The sequence below is a fragment of the Erinaceus europaeus genome, chromosome 17 (genome assembly GCF_950295315.1).
Source record: "Erinaceus europaeus chromosome 17, mEriEur2.1, whole genome shotgun sequence".
In the NCBI taxonomy this organism is placed as follows: Eukaryota; Metazoa; Chordata; class Mammalia; order Eulipotyphla; family Erinaceidae; genus Erinaceus; species Erinaceus europaeus.
Window position 1 is genome coordinate 3,859,812 of NC_080178.1, and position 13,717 is coordinate 3,873,528.

Genomic DNA, 13,717 nt, shown 5'->3' on the forward strand with positions numbered 1-13,717 from the left:
GGGCCTCCAGGCAGCGCCGGGGGCTCCCGCAGCCGCACGGGGGTGTGAAATAGAATTTATTGTGGCTCTGATTCTGTCTGTACACGTGAGAAGCGCCTGGCCGGCCCGGCCGGATCACATGGTTTGTACAATAAAATACACGCCCGCACGCCGGCTCAGTCCAGCTTGCGGGTGCCCAGCTTCATGGGGCCCCTGGCCGCCTTCTTCTCTGCGCGCTTGGCCTCCATCTCCCTGCGCCGCTCCTCGCGCTTCTTCCGGGCCAGCTCAGCCTTGGCCTGCCCTGGGGCGAGGGGAGGGTGGGTGAGGACGGGGTGCCCTGCCCTGGGGCGAGGGGAGGGTGGGTGAGGACGGGGTGCCCTGCCCTGGGGCGAGGGGAGGGTGCGTGAGGACGGGGTGCCCTGCCCTGGGGCGAGGGGAGGGTGGGTGAGGATGGGGTGCCCTGCCCTGGGGCGAGGGGAGGGTGGGTGAGGACGGGGTGCCCTGCCCTGGGGCGAGGGGAGGGTGCGTGAGGACGGGGTGCCCTGCCCTGGGGCGAGGGTGGCAGCTGCTCAGCCCATCCAGGAGTCAGGGAGCCTTACGGCTGTCGGTGTCACTGTCCAGACCTTCCCAGTTGGCGTCACCCCAGGAGTCCCGGCGAGGCTGAAAGGACCCAGTGGGCTGAGGCCGCCCCAGGTCTGCACCCTCCGACCTCCCTCCCTCCGCAGGGCGGGGGGGGGGGGGGGGGCTGCCCTACCTGGGCCCCGGGACGCACAGACAGGGCGGCGAAGGGGTCCCCCTTGTCGGTGGGCTCTTGGCCGCCCCAGTTGTACTCGCTGGCCAGCCGGGTGCCCTCAGGGGCCGGCTCCTGGGGGCTATTCTCCTGCCAGGCCTGCTCCCAGGAGCCCTGGGCTTCCCAGCTGCTCGGGCTGCCAGCGACCTGCGGAGGGCCGAGGGGCAGGTAGCGGGGAGGCAGGGGCACCCCCACGCCCACGCCCACGCAGGCGCACTCACCTGACCCCGGCTGGCTTGGCCTCCTGAGCCCCAGTCGTCCTGCTGGGCCAACACAGATTCTGCTTCCTGCTGTGGTGTGGGAGGGGACGGGAAGCTGTGGACCCCTCACCCCTCAGAAGACAAGGAGGCCCCACCCTCTCCTCAGGCCCCATCTTTTCTGTTTTTCGTCTATTCTTTATCTCTCTTTTTTTAAATAATTTTTTTCAACTTATTTTTTATTATTTATTCCCCTTTGTTGCCACTGTAGTTATTGATGTCGTCGTTGGATAGGACAGAGAGAAATGGAGAGAGGAGGGGAAGACAGAGAGGGGAAGAGACTCCCCTGCAGGTGGGGAGCTAGGGGCTCGAACTGGGATCCTTACGCCGGTCCTTGCACTTTGCGCCACATGCGCTTAACCCACTGCGCCACCGCCCGACCCCCTTATTTATACTTTTTATAAGAGACCAAAGCACCACCTGCTCAGTCACCTGCACCGCTAGAGACGGAATCCCAGGTCTCACGTTCGCAAGGCCTGTGCTCTGCCAGCTGAGCCACCTACCGGCCCTGTTTCCCATCTACCACGTGGACTCAGGGTCCCAGGGTTCGAGGCTGCTGTCAGGCAGGTGGGGAGACCGGACCCAGGGCTCTGTCCTTACTCCTTCCTGGGCCCACCCTGAGCCCACCCCCAGGCCGACCAGGTCTTGGAGCCAAGCAGGCACTGGAGCCGGCCCCAGGTGCCTGAGCACTGCCTACCTGGCCTCTCTCCGCCTGTCTCCAGGGGTTCCTGCAGATGCAGATGTCAGGTCTGGCCCACCCCCCGACACAGGCTCCTCAAAGCGCTGCCTGTGCCCTGGTTGTGGGGGGACGCCTAGGGCTCACTCACCTCCAAGCTGCCCCAGTCCTCGTCGCCCCACCTGTCAGCAGCACTGCTGTCCTCTGCCGTGTCCTTGTCTCCCTCCTGGGTCTCCCAGTGGCTGGAGGTCATGGGGGTTGGGGTGGTGGCGGCGGCGGGGAGTCCTGGGGAGCAGAGGCCACTGAGTCCCCACACACCCGGCCCTGGGGAGGTCTGGGAATCCTGGAAGGCTTCTGGCAAGAGGTGGTGGGGGAGGATGGTGCAGAGGCCCAGAGGGCCCCAGCCCTACCCAGCCCACTGGTGCCAGGACCAACCCCCAGAAACAGCTGGGCGGTTACCCACACTCCTGGGGTCTCCCAGCAACTGATGCTGCCACCGGGGACACTCACCCTCAGGTGAGGGCCTCTGTGGGGCAGCAGGGTCGGTGGGGGCAGCCGAAGGGTGGGCGCGGATCAGCTTGGAAGTGAGTGAGGAGACCCCCGTGACGGCCCAGCCCGCCCAGCTGGCGGCAGTGCCCCCCACCCCAGGTGTGGAGGCTGCGTGCACGTCCTTCTCTGGAAGAGAGGAGGGGGTGGGCTGGAGGGTAGTCCCTGAGCCACAGCCCCCCTTCAGGCTTGACCACTCAGAGCCTACCCAGAGGTGGCAGGGCCGAGGGGACAGGTGTACAGCCACTCACCCACTTCCGCCAGTTGCGTGGGGTCTTCGGACACAGACTCCAGTTTGGACAGGAAACTTCGAATGGCCTTGAAGGCCTGAGGGGGCAGCAGGCGGCAGAGCTGGGGCCTCGGGACTTCCTGGGAGCTCACCGGGCCCCCCACCCTGAGCCGAGGGCCTGGCTCCCCACCTGGTCTCGCACAGACTTCTCGGGGTCCACGGTGAGGCCACAGAGCACAGGCAGAATCTTCTGGGCACAGTCGTTGACCGAGTAGAGATTGTGGGTGGCAGCGAAGCCCAGGACCCCTGCCACCCGGGATGGTGCAAAGGGATCCTTTGTGGCCCGGCTGAAGGCAGAGCTGAGGACCCTGTGTCGGGTCTGGGGGGGGGTGATGACAAGGAAATGAAGGAGCCATCTCCAGGCCCCCCGAGTGTGAAAAAGGTGGTTAACCACAGACCGCTGTTATTTAATGTGGTAGCGGGGCTTGAACCCAGGACAGTGTGTGCACTCTTACCACTGAGCAGCCTTCTGGTCTGAGTTTATTAGGGAGGGAGAGACACAGAATCACTCTATCACCCATGGAGCTCCCTGGTGCTGTGTGACGCTCCCATGTGGTGCCAGGGCTCACAGCCAGGAGCTCACACGTGGTAAGGCATGTGCTCTTCTGGGTGAGTTATCTTGAAAAGATGTATTTAGGGACCAGAAGGCGGCACAACGGATAAAGCCCTGGACTCTCAAATGTGAAGTCCTGAGTTCAGTCCCTGGTATGACATGAGCCAGAGTATTGCTCCAGTTCTCTTTTTATAAATTGTCTTGTAAGAAGTTGTATTTTAGGGAGTCGGGCGGTAGCACAGTGTGTTAAGCACAGGTGGCGCAAAGTGCAAGGTGGCGTAAGGATCTGGGTTTGATTCCCCGGCTCCCCACCTGCAAGGGAGTCGCTTCACAGGCAGTGAAGCAGGTCTACAGGTGTCTGTCTTTCTCTCTCCCTCTCTGTCTTCCCCTCCTCTCTCCATTCCTCTCTGTCCTATCTAACAAGGATGACATCAACAACAATAATAAAACAACAAGGGCAACAAAAGGGAATAAATATTAAGAAAAAAATTATTTTGAAAAAACATATTTTAGGGGGGTAGGTGGTGGCACGCCTAGCAGAGCACACACACATTATAGTGGCAAGGACCCAGGTTCAAACCCCTGCTTCCTACCTGCAGGGGAAAAGTTTCATGACTGAGGAAGCAGTGTTGCAGGTATCTCTCTTTCTCCCTCTCTTTCTCCTCCTTTCCTCTCAGTTTCTCTCTGTCTCTATCCAAAAATAAAACATTTAAAAAAATTTTTTTTTATATTTATTCCCTTTTGTTGCCCTTGTTGTTTTATTGTTGTAGTTATTATTGTTGTTGTCGTTGTTGGATAGGACAGAGAGAAATGGAGAGAGGAGGGGAAGACAGAGAGGAGGAGAGAAAGATAGACACCTGCAGACCTGCTTCACCGCCTGTGAAGCGACTCCCCTGCAGGTGGGGAGCCAGGGTTCGAACCGGGATCCTTATGCCGGTCCTCGTGCTTTGCGCCACCTGCGCTTAACCCGCTGCGCTACAGCCCGACTCCCAAAATAAAACATTTTAAGAAGAATTCATTTTATGAGAGAGAATGGAGGCGCAGAGGGCAGCCCTGCTCTGGGAGTGAGCTGGCCCTGCTCTGCTCACTGTCCGACACACCCCTACCCCCAGTGTGACCATTGACAGCTGAAACAGAGAAGTTCCCTCTCTGGACCTGGCTTCTCCTCCCTGATAGGTCTCTCCTCCCCTTCACACCTGCCCTGCTGACCCTCTACTACCACCAGCCTGGCCACCACAGAGTGGGCCTCACAGACCCGGGCACCTCGCTCCCCCACCCCAGGGCTCGGGGGCTGCACACGGCACTCACACTGGCACTGAGGTAGGAGCCGATCTTGCCCAGGCAGACGGTGGTGTTGCAGCGGATGGGGCCCTGGTCGTCCTTGGCCTGCAGCCGCGCGAAGTGCTTCATCAGCTCCACGTTGAGATTGGTCTCGTTCAGCTTTGGGGCCAGGAGCAGCATGGACTGTGGGGGACAGCGGGCAGCTGTGGGCACAGCTGGGCGCTGAGACCCATCCGAGCCCTCCTAGGCCCACCCCCACCTGGCCTTGGCCCCCACCCAGCCAGCTGAAGAAGGGGGCTCTCACTGCTGTCTCTGCTGCAAAGCCACTGCTGCCATGCTGCCTGCCACTGTCCAGACTCACCCCCAAAACGGCCCATCACCACAGGGGGAGGGGCACCACTGACCCCACTGCTAACACCACCCGACCCCTCAAAGCTCTGACACCAAAGACCCCCTTCCCCAGAACTGGCTCTTCCCGCTCTCTTGTCTGGCGCCCTCTGCTGGGAGCTGCCTACCGGGCCTCTCTGCCGCAGGCCTGCCCAGGTGAGGATGCCTACATGCCCCCAGGACCAGGCGTCTCCCCTAGATGTCCCTCCCCACCCCACACACACCCGGAGGCCACGTGCTGGCTCTGCCTGGCTGAGCCTGGGCCCTGCTCCTCCCCAGCTTCCTGTTGACCTTCCAGCTGCTCAGACCAGAAACTTCAGAGGCGTCCTGGCCTCCACAGCTGGCCACGGCCGCAGGCGACAACGCTTCTCTACAGTCGCACCCAAGGCCTGCGCCTCTGCGGCCCAAGGGCACCCTGCCCCCACCCTGCTCTGGATCTGTTCTCTGTGTGGGGCCTTGTAAAACAAGTCAAGTCAGGCCAAGGGCTGGGCTGGGGCTCAATGCCCTGCATGCAAAAGGTCTGGGTTCAAGCCCTATTGCCCAAAAAGTAAGAGCCGGGCCACACCTCTCCTACCTGTGCTCCTACCCAGCTCCCCTCTGCCACTGCTGACCCGCTGGTGCCCTCCCTCTTCCCTCAAGATGATGGCACAGGGAGCCAGGCAGTGGCGCTCCTGGCTAAGCGCACACGTTATAGTGCACAAGGACCCGGGTTCAAGCCCTTGGTCCCAACCTGCAAGGGGAAAGCTTCAGAGTGGTGAAGCAGGGTGGCAGGTGCCTCTCTGTCTCTCTCCCTATCTCCCCTTCAGTTCCGCTCACCATCCTTGGGGTACCCCAGAGCACCGGGCACAGTGGGGCTCTGCACCGCCCCACCCCTCCTGCCGCTGCCTGGACCCGCTCACAGGCCTCAGATGCCCAGGCTGAACTGAAACAGCTGCTCCCGTGAGGCCTCGTCCCAGCCTGGGGGCTGGCCGGCCGCACCCACCTTGACTGTCTGCTCGCGGATGGCCGGGTTGGTGTCCAGGAAGCCGTGCACCACGTGCGGGAAGATCTGCGTGTTGACCGTCGGCTCGTCTAGGTACTGGATGAACTGCTCCATCTGCGCCGGGAGGGGGCTGAGTGCGGCCCATCAGCGGGCGAGCAGGCAGGGGGTCTGACCCACCCCACCCACCCCACCCACGCCGGCTGCCTCCTCGTGGAGGGGAGGAGAGGCCCAGAGGGCCCCGGCGGGAGCCAGGGGCAGGGAGCTGGTGCCCCAGGGGCCTTCTCAGCCTCCCCCTCAGCCTCGTCCAGAGAAGGGCTCTAACCAGGTGCGGCCGGGGCCTGCGGGGCAAAGCGGGGAGGCAGCTGCAGAGGGCAGGGTGTGGGGCTCCGGGAAGGGGGTCCCCACCTGCTGCAGCAGTCGGATGCGCATGGCCCTGTCGGTGGAGGAGAACATCTTCACCACCACGGGGATGATCTTCTGCTGGTACTCCTCGGCGCTCAGAAACTTGCCCACCTGGGGGGTGGAGGCGGCCGGGGCTCAGCCCGCCCTCCTCGGGAGCCTGCCCACATCCTTGCGCTCCAAGTGATGCCCCGGTGTGAGGATGGGGTGATGGGGTTGGGGCTACCCCTGTGACCCCTGCCTTTCAGGGTCAAGGCTTGATGAGGGAGTTCGTAACAGCATTGTGGCCCCCCCCATTACACGCAGCTCTGCCTGCACTTTCGGGGCTGCCAGCTGCACAGCCCCCACCCCCAACTCCCTCTGGGAAGCAGGGTGGCAGGTGCCCAGGGGAAACAGGCTCTCAAGAAGGAGGGAGGGAGGCCGTGTACAAGTCAGTCTCGGGGGACAAAGAGGAAGGGCTGAGGCTGTGAAGTCAGGGGTCTGTGGCAACGAGTTCTGGGTGGCCGGGGAGGCGGCCCGGCGCACACACGTGGAGGCTCAGGCTGGGTTCTGGTGCTTCGCACAGTACTGGTTTGGCTCTCTTCTAGGACTTGTTAATTCAGAAACAAGAAAAAGATCAGGAGGAGGGGCCGGGTGGTGGTGCACCTGATTGAGTGCACATGTTACAGTGCACAAGGACCCGAGTTCAAGCCCACCAGGGTGATCGCTGGGGCTTGGTGCTGGTACTATGAATCCACTGCTCTTGGCAGCCATTTTCCCCATTTTATTCGATAGAACAGAGAGAAATTGAGAGAGGAGTGGGAGATTGAGAGGAAGAGAGACATCTGCAGACTTGCTTCACTACTTGTGAAGTGTCCCCCCTGAGGAAGGGAGCCGGTGGCTCGAACCTGGGTCCTTATGTGGGTCTGAAGAGTACTTAACTGGGAGTGTCACTGCCCAGCGCCCTCTCGCTTTGTATCTTAGGCCCCCCAGGAGTGGTGGGACTGCGCAGGTGCAGAGCCCCCGTGACAACCCTGGTGGTGAAAAACTCAAAGTCCCCACAACCTCCGAGACAGCTGGCAACGGCCCTGGCTTGCTGCATCGGTGCCCGTGGCACTAAGCCTCCTGTGCAGAGCTGCACCTGCCCTGAGCTCACGGCTGCACCAGGGGTCCTGGCCCTCTCCTGGGCATGGACACTAACCTGTGCTACCTGCGACTCCCGGTTCCACTCACCTTGAAGAGCGGCGTGAGGACCACGGCGCCCGCGTTGCCGAACTCAAAGGCAGTCAGCAGCTGCGGCAGCACCTTGTGTCGGCAGAAGTCCTCAGGGAACGAGTCTAGGCTCTTGCTCAGCTCCTGGAAGAACTTCTGCTTCTCAGCAGGCTCCTTGATCTGGGCATGGGACAGGAGGAGGGCAGGGGGACGTCAGTTCCCTAATGTCCCCAAACAGGGACTGTGTCCAGAAGTCTGAAGGAGAGCTTAAAGACCCAGCTCTGAAGCCCAGCGCCCGGTGCAGGTCCCAAGCTCCCTGCTCTTTGCCCCGTGCCCTTGAGTTCCCTCACCTGCAAAGTGGGACCATACAGCAACCGTGCCGGGGAGTCTACCGGGAAACCCGCCACAGCCTGGGCTGGTTGGGCGGGGACACACACACTGTACCACCCTGAAGACCTGGGCTCAATCCCTCCCACCACATGGGAGCCAGGGTCTGGTCTCTGTCATTCTCTCATGAAAATAAAAACAAACCGGCAAAAGAAAAGAAATCAACAAGCCTTTTCATCTACTTAATAGTGGGGGTGCAGGGAGAGAAAACCAGAGCATCACTCTAGTGCATGCTATACCCAGGACTGAGCCTGGAGCCCCACGCTTCAGAGCCCAAAGTCCTATGTATTGTGCCACCTCCAGGGCCTCAAACTAGTCTTTCAAAAAACAAGGAAGGGAGGGAGTCTGGTGGTAGCGCAGTGGGTTGAGCGCATGTGGCGCGAAGCACAAGGACCAGTATAAGGATCCCGGTTCAAGCCCCCGGCTCCCCACCTGCAGGGGAGTCACTTCACAGGCGGTGAAGCAGGTCTGCAGGTGTCCCCCTCTCTGTCTTCCCCTCCTCTCTCCATTTCTCTCTGTCCCATCTAACAACGATGACATTAATAACAACTACAATGATAACTACAACAACAATAAAAAAACAAGGGCAACAAAAGGGAATAAATAAATGTTAAAAAAAAAAAACACAGATGGAGTGGGGGAGATATCTTAATGGCTATGCAAAAAGGCTCTCATGCCTGAGACTCCAAAGTGCCAGGTTCAATCCCCCACACCATCAGCCAGAGCTGAGAAGTGCTCTGGAAAACAAACAAACAAACAAACAAACAACTGAGATGGGCCCTGGGAAGTGGCCCAGCTGGCTGAGTGCTGGGCTTGCATGCCAGAAGCTTCCACCCCCATCCCCAGCGCCATATGCAGAAGGTGTCTCCCTTTCTCATTGAAACTCACATCTAAGAAGCCTTTAAGTGGGCTGGGTGGTGGCACGTTAGGTTAAGCGCAGGTGGCGTAAAGCGCAAGGACTGGAGTAAGGAACCTGGTTCAAGCCCCCAGTTCCCCACCTGCAGGAGGGTCACTTCACAAGTGGTGAAGCAGCACTGCAGGTGTCTGTCTTTCTCTCTTCCTCTCTGTCTTTCCCTCTTCTCTCGATTTCTCTCTGTCCTAGCCAACAATAGTAATGGCAATAACAACAACAAGATCAACAAAAATGGGAAAAATAGCCTCCAGGAGCAGTGGATTTGTAGTGCAGGCACTGAGCCCCAGCAATAACCCTGGAGGCAAAAAAAAAAAAAAAAAAAAAAAAAGCACAGTCTTAAGCACCTAATATAAATGGACAGGTAGACGGGGTGAGGAGACAGCTCACCTGGTAGAGTGCACACTACGCCAAGCACTAGCACTACCACAATGGGGCACCAGGCACGGGGGAGCTTCATGAGTGCTGCCGAGCTGTCTCCTCTCCCTGTCTGTCCCTCTCTGTCTCTCACGGTCTATCTGGAAAAAAAAAAAAAAAACATTAAATAAATAAATAAATATAGCAAAGAGAAACACAAACGCAGCCACCCTGGAGGTGGCGCAGCGGTTCTGCGCTGGACTCTCAGGCATGAAGTCTCTCAAGTTTGACCCTTGGCGTTGCAGGTGCCGGCGTGATGCTCTGGTTCTCTCTTCTTTACTAAGTGAATAAATAAATCTTTAAAAAATGTAAACAAAGTGGAGTGGGGGTAGATAGCATAATGGTTATACAAAGAGAGTCATGCCTGAGACTCTAAAGTCCTAGGTTCAATCCCCCGTACCACCATAAGCCAGAGCTGATACGTATTTGGTAAAATAATAATAATAAATTAAGTAAAATAAAACAATAGACAAAGTGGTACAAAGAGTAAAGAGGGCGCCGGGAGACAGCTCAGCAATATGTCAATATGTATGCACCAGGCACCGGGTTCATTCCCCAGTGTCACAATGGGCAGATAACACACCAGGCTGCCAGCCCGGTGAGGGCACACAGTTAGCCAGCGTCACACACAGAAGGCAGCCTCACAGGCCAGATACACCTCGCCGCTACCAAGACAGGTGCCCACCTGAGCCGCACCGAGTCCTGCCAGGAAGTGGAGGGACAGAGAGGGCAAAGGAGTTTGCCCAAAGTCACCCAGCGAAGAGGCAGTGAGGGAGGAGCTTCCACTCCCCCACCTGCAGAACCCAAGGCCACCAGCCAAGAGTGTGTGTGGGGGGGGCTGAGCGGGGGGCTTATTGGGGGCTGAGCGGGGGATGAGCTGGACTGAGTGGGGCTGAGCTGGTGGCTGAGCGGGGGCTGAGCTGGACTGAGTGGGGCTGAGCGGGGGGGCTGAGCAGGGGCTGAGTGGGGGCTGAGCTGGATGGGGGGGGCTAAGCGAGGGCCTGAGCGGGGGCTGAGCTGGACTGGGGGGGCCTGAGCGGGGGCTGAGCGGGGGGGGGGGGGGCTGAGCAGGGGCTGAGCAGGGGGCTGAGCGGGGGCTTATTGGGAGCTGAGTGGGGGGCTGAGCGGGGGCTTATTGGGAGCTGAGTGGGGGGCTGAGCGGGGCATGGGAGCTTCCAGCTCTTCTTTGTGCCCACAGTGGCGCACCTACCGGGGGAAGCCCAGGTGGGCCAAGGACTAGCATGGGAGGAAGGCAAGCTGGGTGTCTGACAGCTTCCTGAGGGAGCCCAGGCCACGTCCAGGGAAGTGCTGCATCCTCCAGCAGTCCCCCAGAAGATGGCCTCCTACGGGCCGTTTTAACAAGGAGGGCAGCCTGGGGGAGGCGGCCACCCGAGAAGTACCCTGAGTGGCATGGTGTCACCCTACTCCCTGCCGCAGGGGGAAGTTCCCAGCAGCTTCTCTCCCAGGGGCAGCTCAGGTCTGAAACTCCCCCCAGCTAGATCCTGGGGGCATCAAGGTCTGGCTCCCCTACTCTCCATGGCCCCTCGGGGTGCAGGTGCCACGCCAGCGCAGGCCAGGAGCAGCCACGCACACCTGCTAGGCGCTGAACGCCACAGCCCAGACTTTAAACGTGGCGTCTCTGTGCCTCAGTGGAGGCCACTGTCGCCAGAGCCGGTGCCCAGGGGGGTGACGCTGTGTGTGAAGCTGGCTGAGCCCGGGGCCTGGGGGGAGCCAGAGGGGCCAGGACGCACCTGAATCTCCTCCAAGAAGAGGTTGGTCTCCACAAAGCGGTTGCTCATGAAGCCGCCGGGCGCCCGGCAGTTCTGCAGGAAGCGGGCGGGGTTGGGGCGCACCTTGGGGTTGGCTCCCACCAGCTCGCAGTAGTGGGGCACCAGCGACTTGGGGATCTGTGGGAGAGGGCTGGCTCAGGCGGGGGGGGGGGGGGGGATGGGGGGGCAGCAGGCTGGTGGGAAGGGGCTGGGGAGAGACTGGGAGGACACTCACCTTCCCAGGGTTGCGCAGGGCAGACGCCCGGGGGAGGGGCCCGTTGAAGACCTCCCAGATGAGGCAGCCCAGGCGCCACATGTCCGCCGACCTGGGACCCAGAGCAGCTCAGACAGTACCACCACCACCCAGCACTGCCTCCAGCCTGCCTGACTGCCCAGGGGCCCTGGGTGGTGACCCTCCTCGGACCCTCCCATCAGCCCCAGAAGCTTCCAGGTCCCACTGGTCCCACTGGACAGACTGAGGTTCAGAGAATCAGGGACATCCACGCCAAGCCAAGTTCTGAACCACTGAGCCCCAGCGGCTGTGCTCATGACCGCCGGAGGGTCCTGGGCACCCACCTCGAGGACCCAGGTTCCCTCCACAGAAAGCAGCAGGGGCCCCGTGGGTGCCAGCTAGTCTGGGGGCGCCCTGGCTGCAGGGGTTACTGGGGCATGCAGGTCACTCACCACTTCTCCCTGCCGGCTCTGCCACTGCCATCGGCCAGCTCCGGGGGGTCGTACTGCTCCAGCTCAGGGACCCCCTTGCGGGGCGGGCCCCCGCCGTTGCCGTTGCCCTGGGCCGAGTACATGTAGTCCAGGCCCCCCAGCTTCCACTCGCCTGCCCGGTCCACAAACACGGCGGCCGTGCCCACGTTGTTGTGGATGAGGCTGCAGTCGTTGACCAGGAAGCTGAGCGCTTTCTGGGGGTAGCGGGAGCCACAAGGAGCCGTCACACCCCAGCATCTGCAGCCCCCCCTCTGACCGCCACCGCCTGCTGGCCGACTCACCGCGATCTGGTGCAGCCCCCACGACAGCTCCAGCTCTGTGGCTCCACCGGCCTCTGCCCGGGCCTTGAGGTACGAGCCCAGCGGGGTTACCGCCTCGGTCACGACGTGCAGGCATTTGTCCGTCTGGAGAAGGGGGTGCGGATTCGGGGTGCGGGGGGGGGGGGGAGAGGGGTGATGAGAGATGGGGGGGCAGAGGTGGTGGAGGAGGGGAAATCGAAGTGGGGCTGTTGGGGCGGGAGGGCGTGAAGGCGGGAATGGCGGGCACCTCCAGTCCGTCGATGTAGGCCAGGATGTTGGGGTGCCGCAGAGTTTTGAGGCGCTTGAAGGCAGCCTTGGCCACCTGAGTCTGCTCGTCGGCGCCCGCCTTCACCTCGTACACGAAGATGGACACCGGGCTGCCCGTGGCCTGGGGGCGGCGGAGGGTCTGAGGCGGCCCGAACCGCGGCCCCCCGCTCCCCGGACCGGTCAGCGCCGGGAGAAGGGCCGGCTGGCCCGGGTCAGCCCTCGGCGACGGTTCCGGCCCACGTGACCCGGCTCCGTCCGCCTGTCTGTCCCTCGGTCCTTCCGCACGCCACGTCGGCACGGCCGGGCCCCCTCCCCCGGCCGCCCCAAGGCCCCAAGGCCCCGCGGCCCCGCGGCTCCGTGGCCACATCAGGCCGGGAGCGACGCGCCGGGGGCCGGCGGCGCCGACTAGGCAAGGCCGAGGTCGCTGCGGCCTGCGGAAGCGCTCACCTTCTTGCGGCCGCGGTGCAGGGCCCAGGGTCCGGGCGGGCTGCCCTCGGGGGGCTCCGGGCTGAGCTCGAACGGGAAGTCCCGGACCGGATCCCGAGCAAAGAACCACATCGCGCCCGCCGCCACCTGGGGCTCGGAAGCCGGGGCTCCGGGTCCTCCAGCCACCGGAGCCGGGGCGGGGCGGGGCCTGGGTGGGCGGGGCTTTGAGGGGGCGGGGCCTGGAGGTCCCGGACTCGGCGCGGGCGGGACGATGACGTTGGCGAAGCCGGGACGGGGCGGGGCCTGGAGGTGGGCGGGGCCTGGAGGTGGGTGGGGCCTGGAGAGGGGGACCCGGGGTTCCCAGCTGGGTGTGGGCGGGGCAATGACGTAGGAAGGCTGTCTGGGCGGGGCGGAGTCAGGGGCGAGAACTTAGGGTAGTAGGGAGAAAGACACCTGCAGCACTCGCAAAGTTTTTCCTTGCACGTGGGGGCCGGGGGCTCGAACACGGCTCCTTGAGCACTGTAACAGACAGAAGAGTGCAGAAGAGTCTGGTGGAGCTGCTCCATGCTCTCATCCTCAGGGAGCTGAGCGCCCCCATGTCCTACTGCTCAGTCCTGTCTTCTCCTTTGGGCGGAGGCATGCACCTGCCCAGTGCCAGGGTGGTTGGGACTGCAGGGCCCTATATCTTTATGGGTGGGTCACAGAATGCCAGGAAGGGCCCCCACTGCTGCCCTTTACCATTTTTTAAAATACTTTATCTATTTACTAATGAGGAAGACAGGAGGAGAGAGAAAGAACCAGACATCACTCTGGCACATGTGCTGCTGGGGATTGAACTCAGGACCTCATGCTTGAGAGCCCAATGCTTTATCCAGTGTGCCACCTCCCGGACCACACTCCATTTCTATTTTTAAAGATATGGCTGCTCTGTGTAAAATGCAGCTGAAGAATTCTTTGTAAAATATCATAAACTGAAAGTTGCTAGAGAAAAGCAGTCACTTTTTAAAAAAATATTTATTTATTCCCTTTGTTGCCCTTGTTTTATTGTTGTAGTTATTATTTGTTGTTATTGATGTCATCCTTGTTGGATAGGACAGAGAGAAATGGAGAGAGGAGGGGAAGACAGAGAGGGGGGAAAGAAAGACACCTGCAGACCTACTTCACCGCCTGTGAAGTGACTCCCCTGCAG

The 13,717-nt window shown here is 61.2% G+C and overlaps 1 protein-coding gene across 4 annotated transcripts; it reads right to left on the reverse strand.

Annotated features, from left to right (window-relative positions):
- Positions 1-43: 43 nt before the first annotated feature.
- On the reverse strand, positions 44-12,736 carry SCYL1 (SCY1 like pseudokinase 1). Of its 4 annotated transcripts, none has more exons than XM_060176076.1 (18): positions 12,550-12,736; positions 12,083-12,223; positions 11,818-11,940; positions 11,498-11,730; positions 11,049-11,139; positions 10,796-10,951; positions 7,352-7,510; positions 6,146-6,253; positions 5,741-5,854; positions 4,399-4,554; positions 2,668-2,856; positions 2,500-2,575; positions 2,213-2,377; positions 1,854-1,987; positions 991-1,056; positions 734-916; positions 579-639; positions 44-280 (listed from the first exon to the last, which is right to left on the reverse strand). In XM_060176076.1, the coding sequence occupies exons 1-18, from the start codon at positions 12,658-12,660 to the stop codon at positions 156-158; spliced, it is 2,391 nt and encodes a 796-aa protein (XP_060032059.1). In that variant the 5' UTR covers positions 12,661-12,736; the 3' UTR covers positions 44-155. The 4 variants fall into 4 exon arrangements, with proteins under 4 accessions (XP_060032059.1, XP_060032058.1, XP_060032057.1 ...); XM_060176075.1 differs by having other exon boundaries at positions 991-1,059; XM_060176074.1 differs by having other exon boundaries at positions 1,854-2,056.
- Between the last annotated feature and the right edge of the window lie 981 nt (positions 12,737-13,717).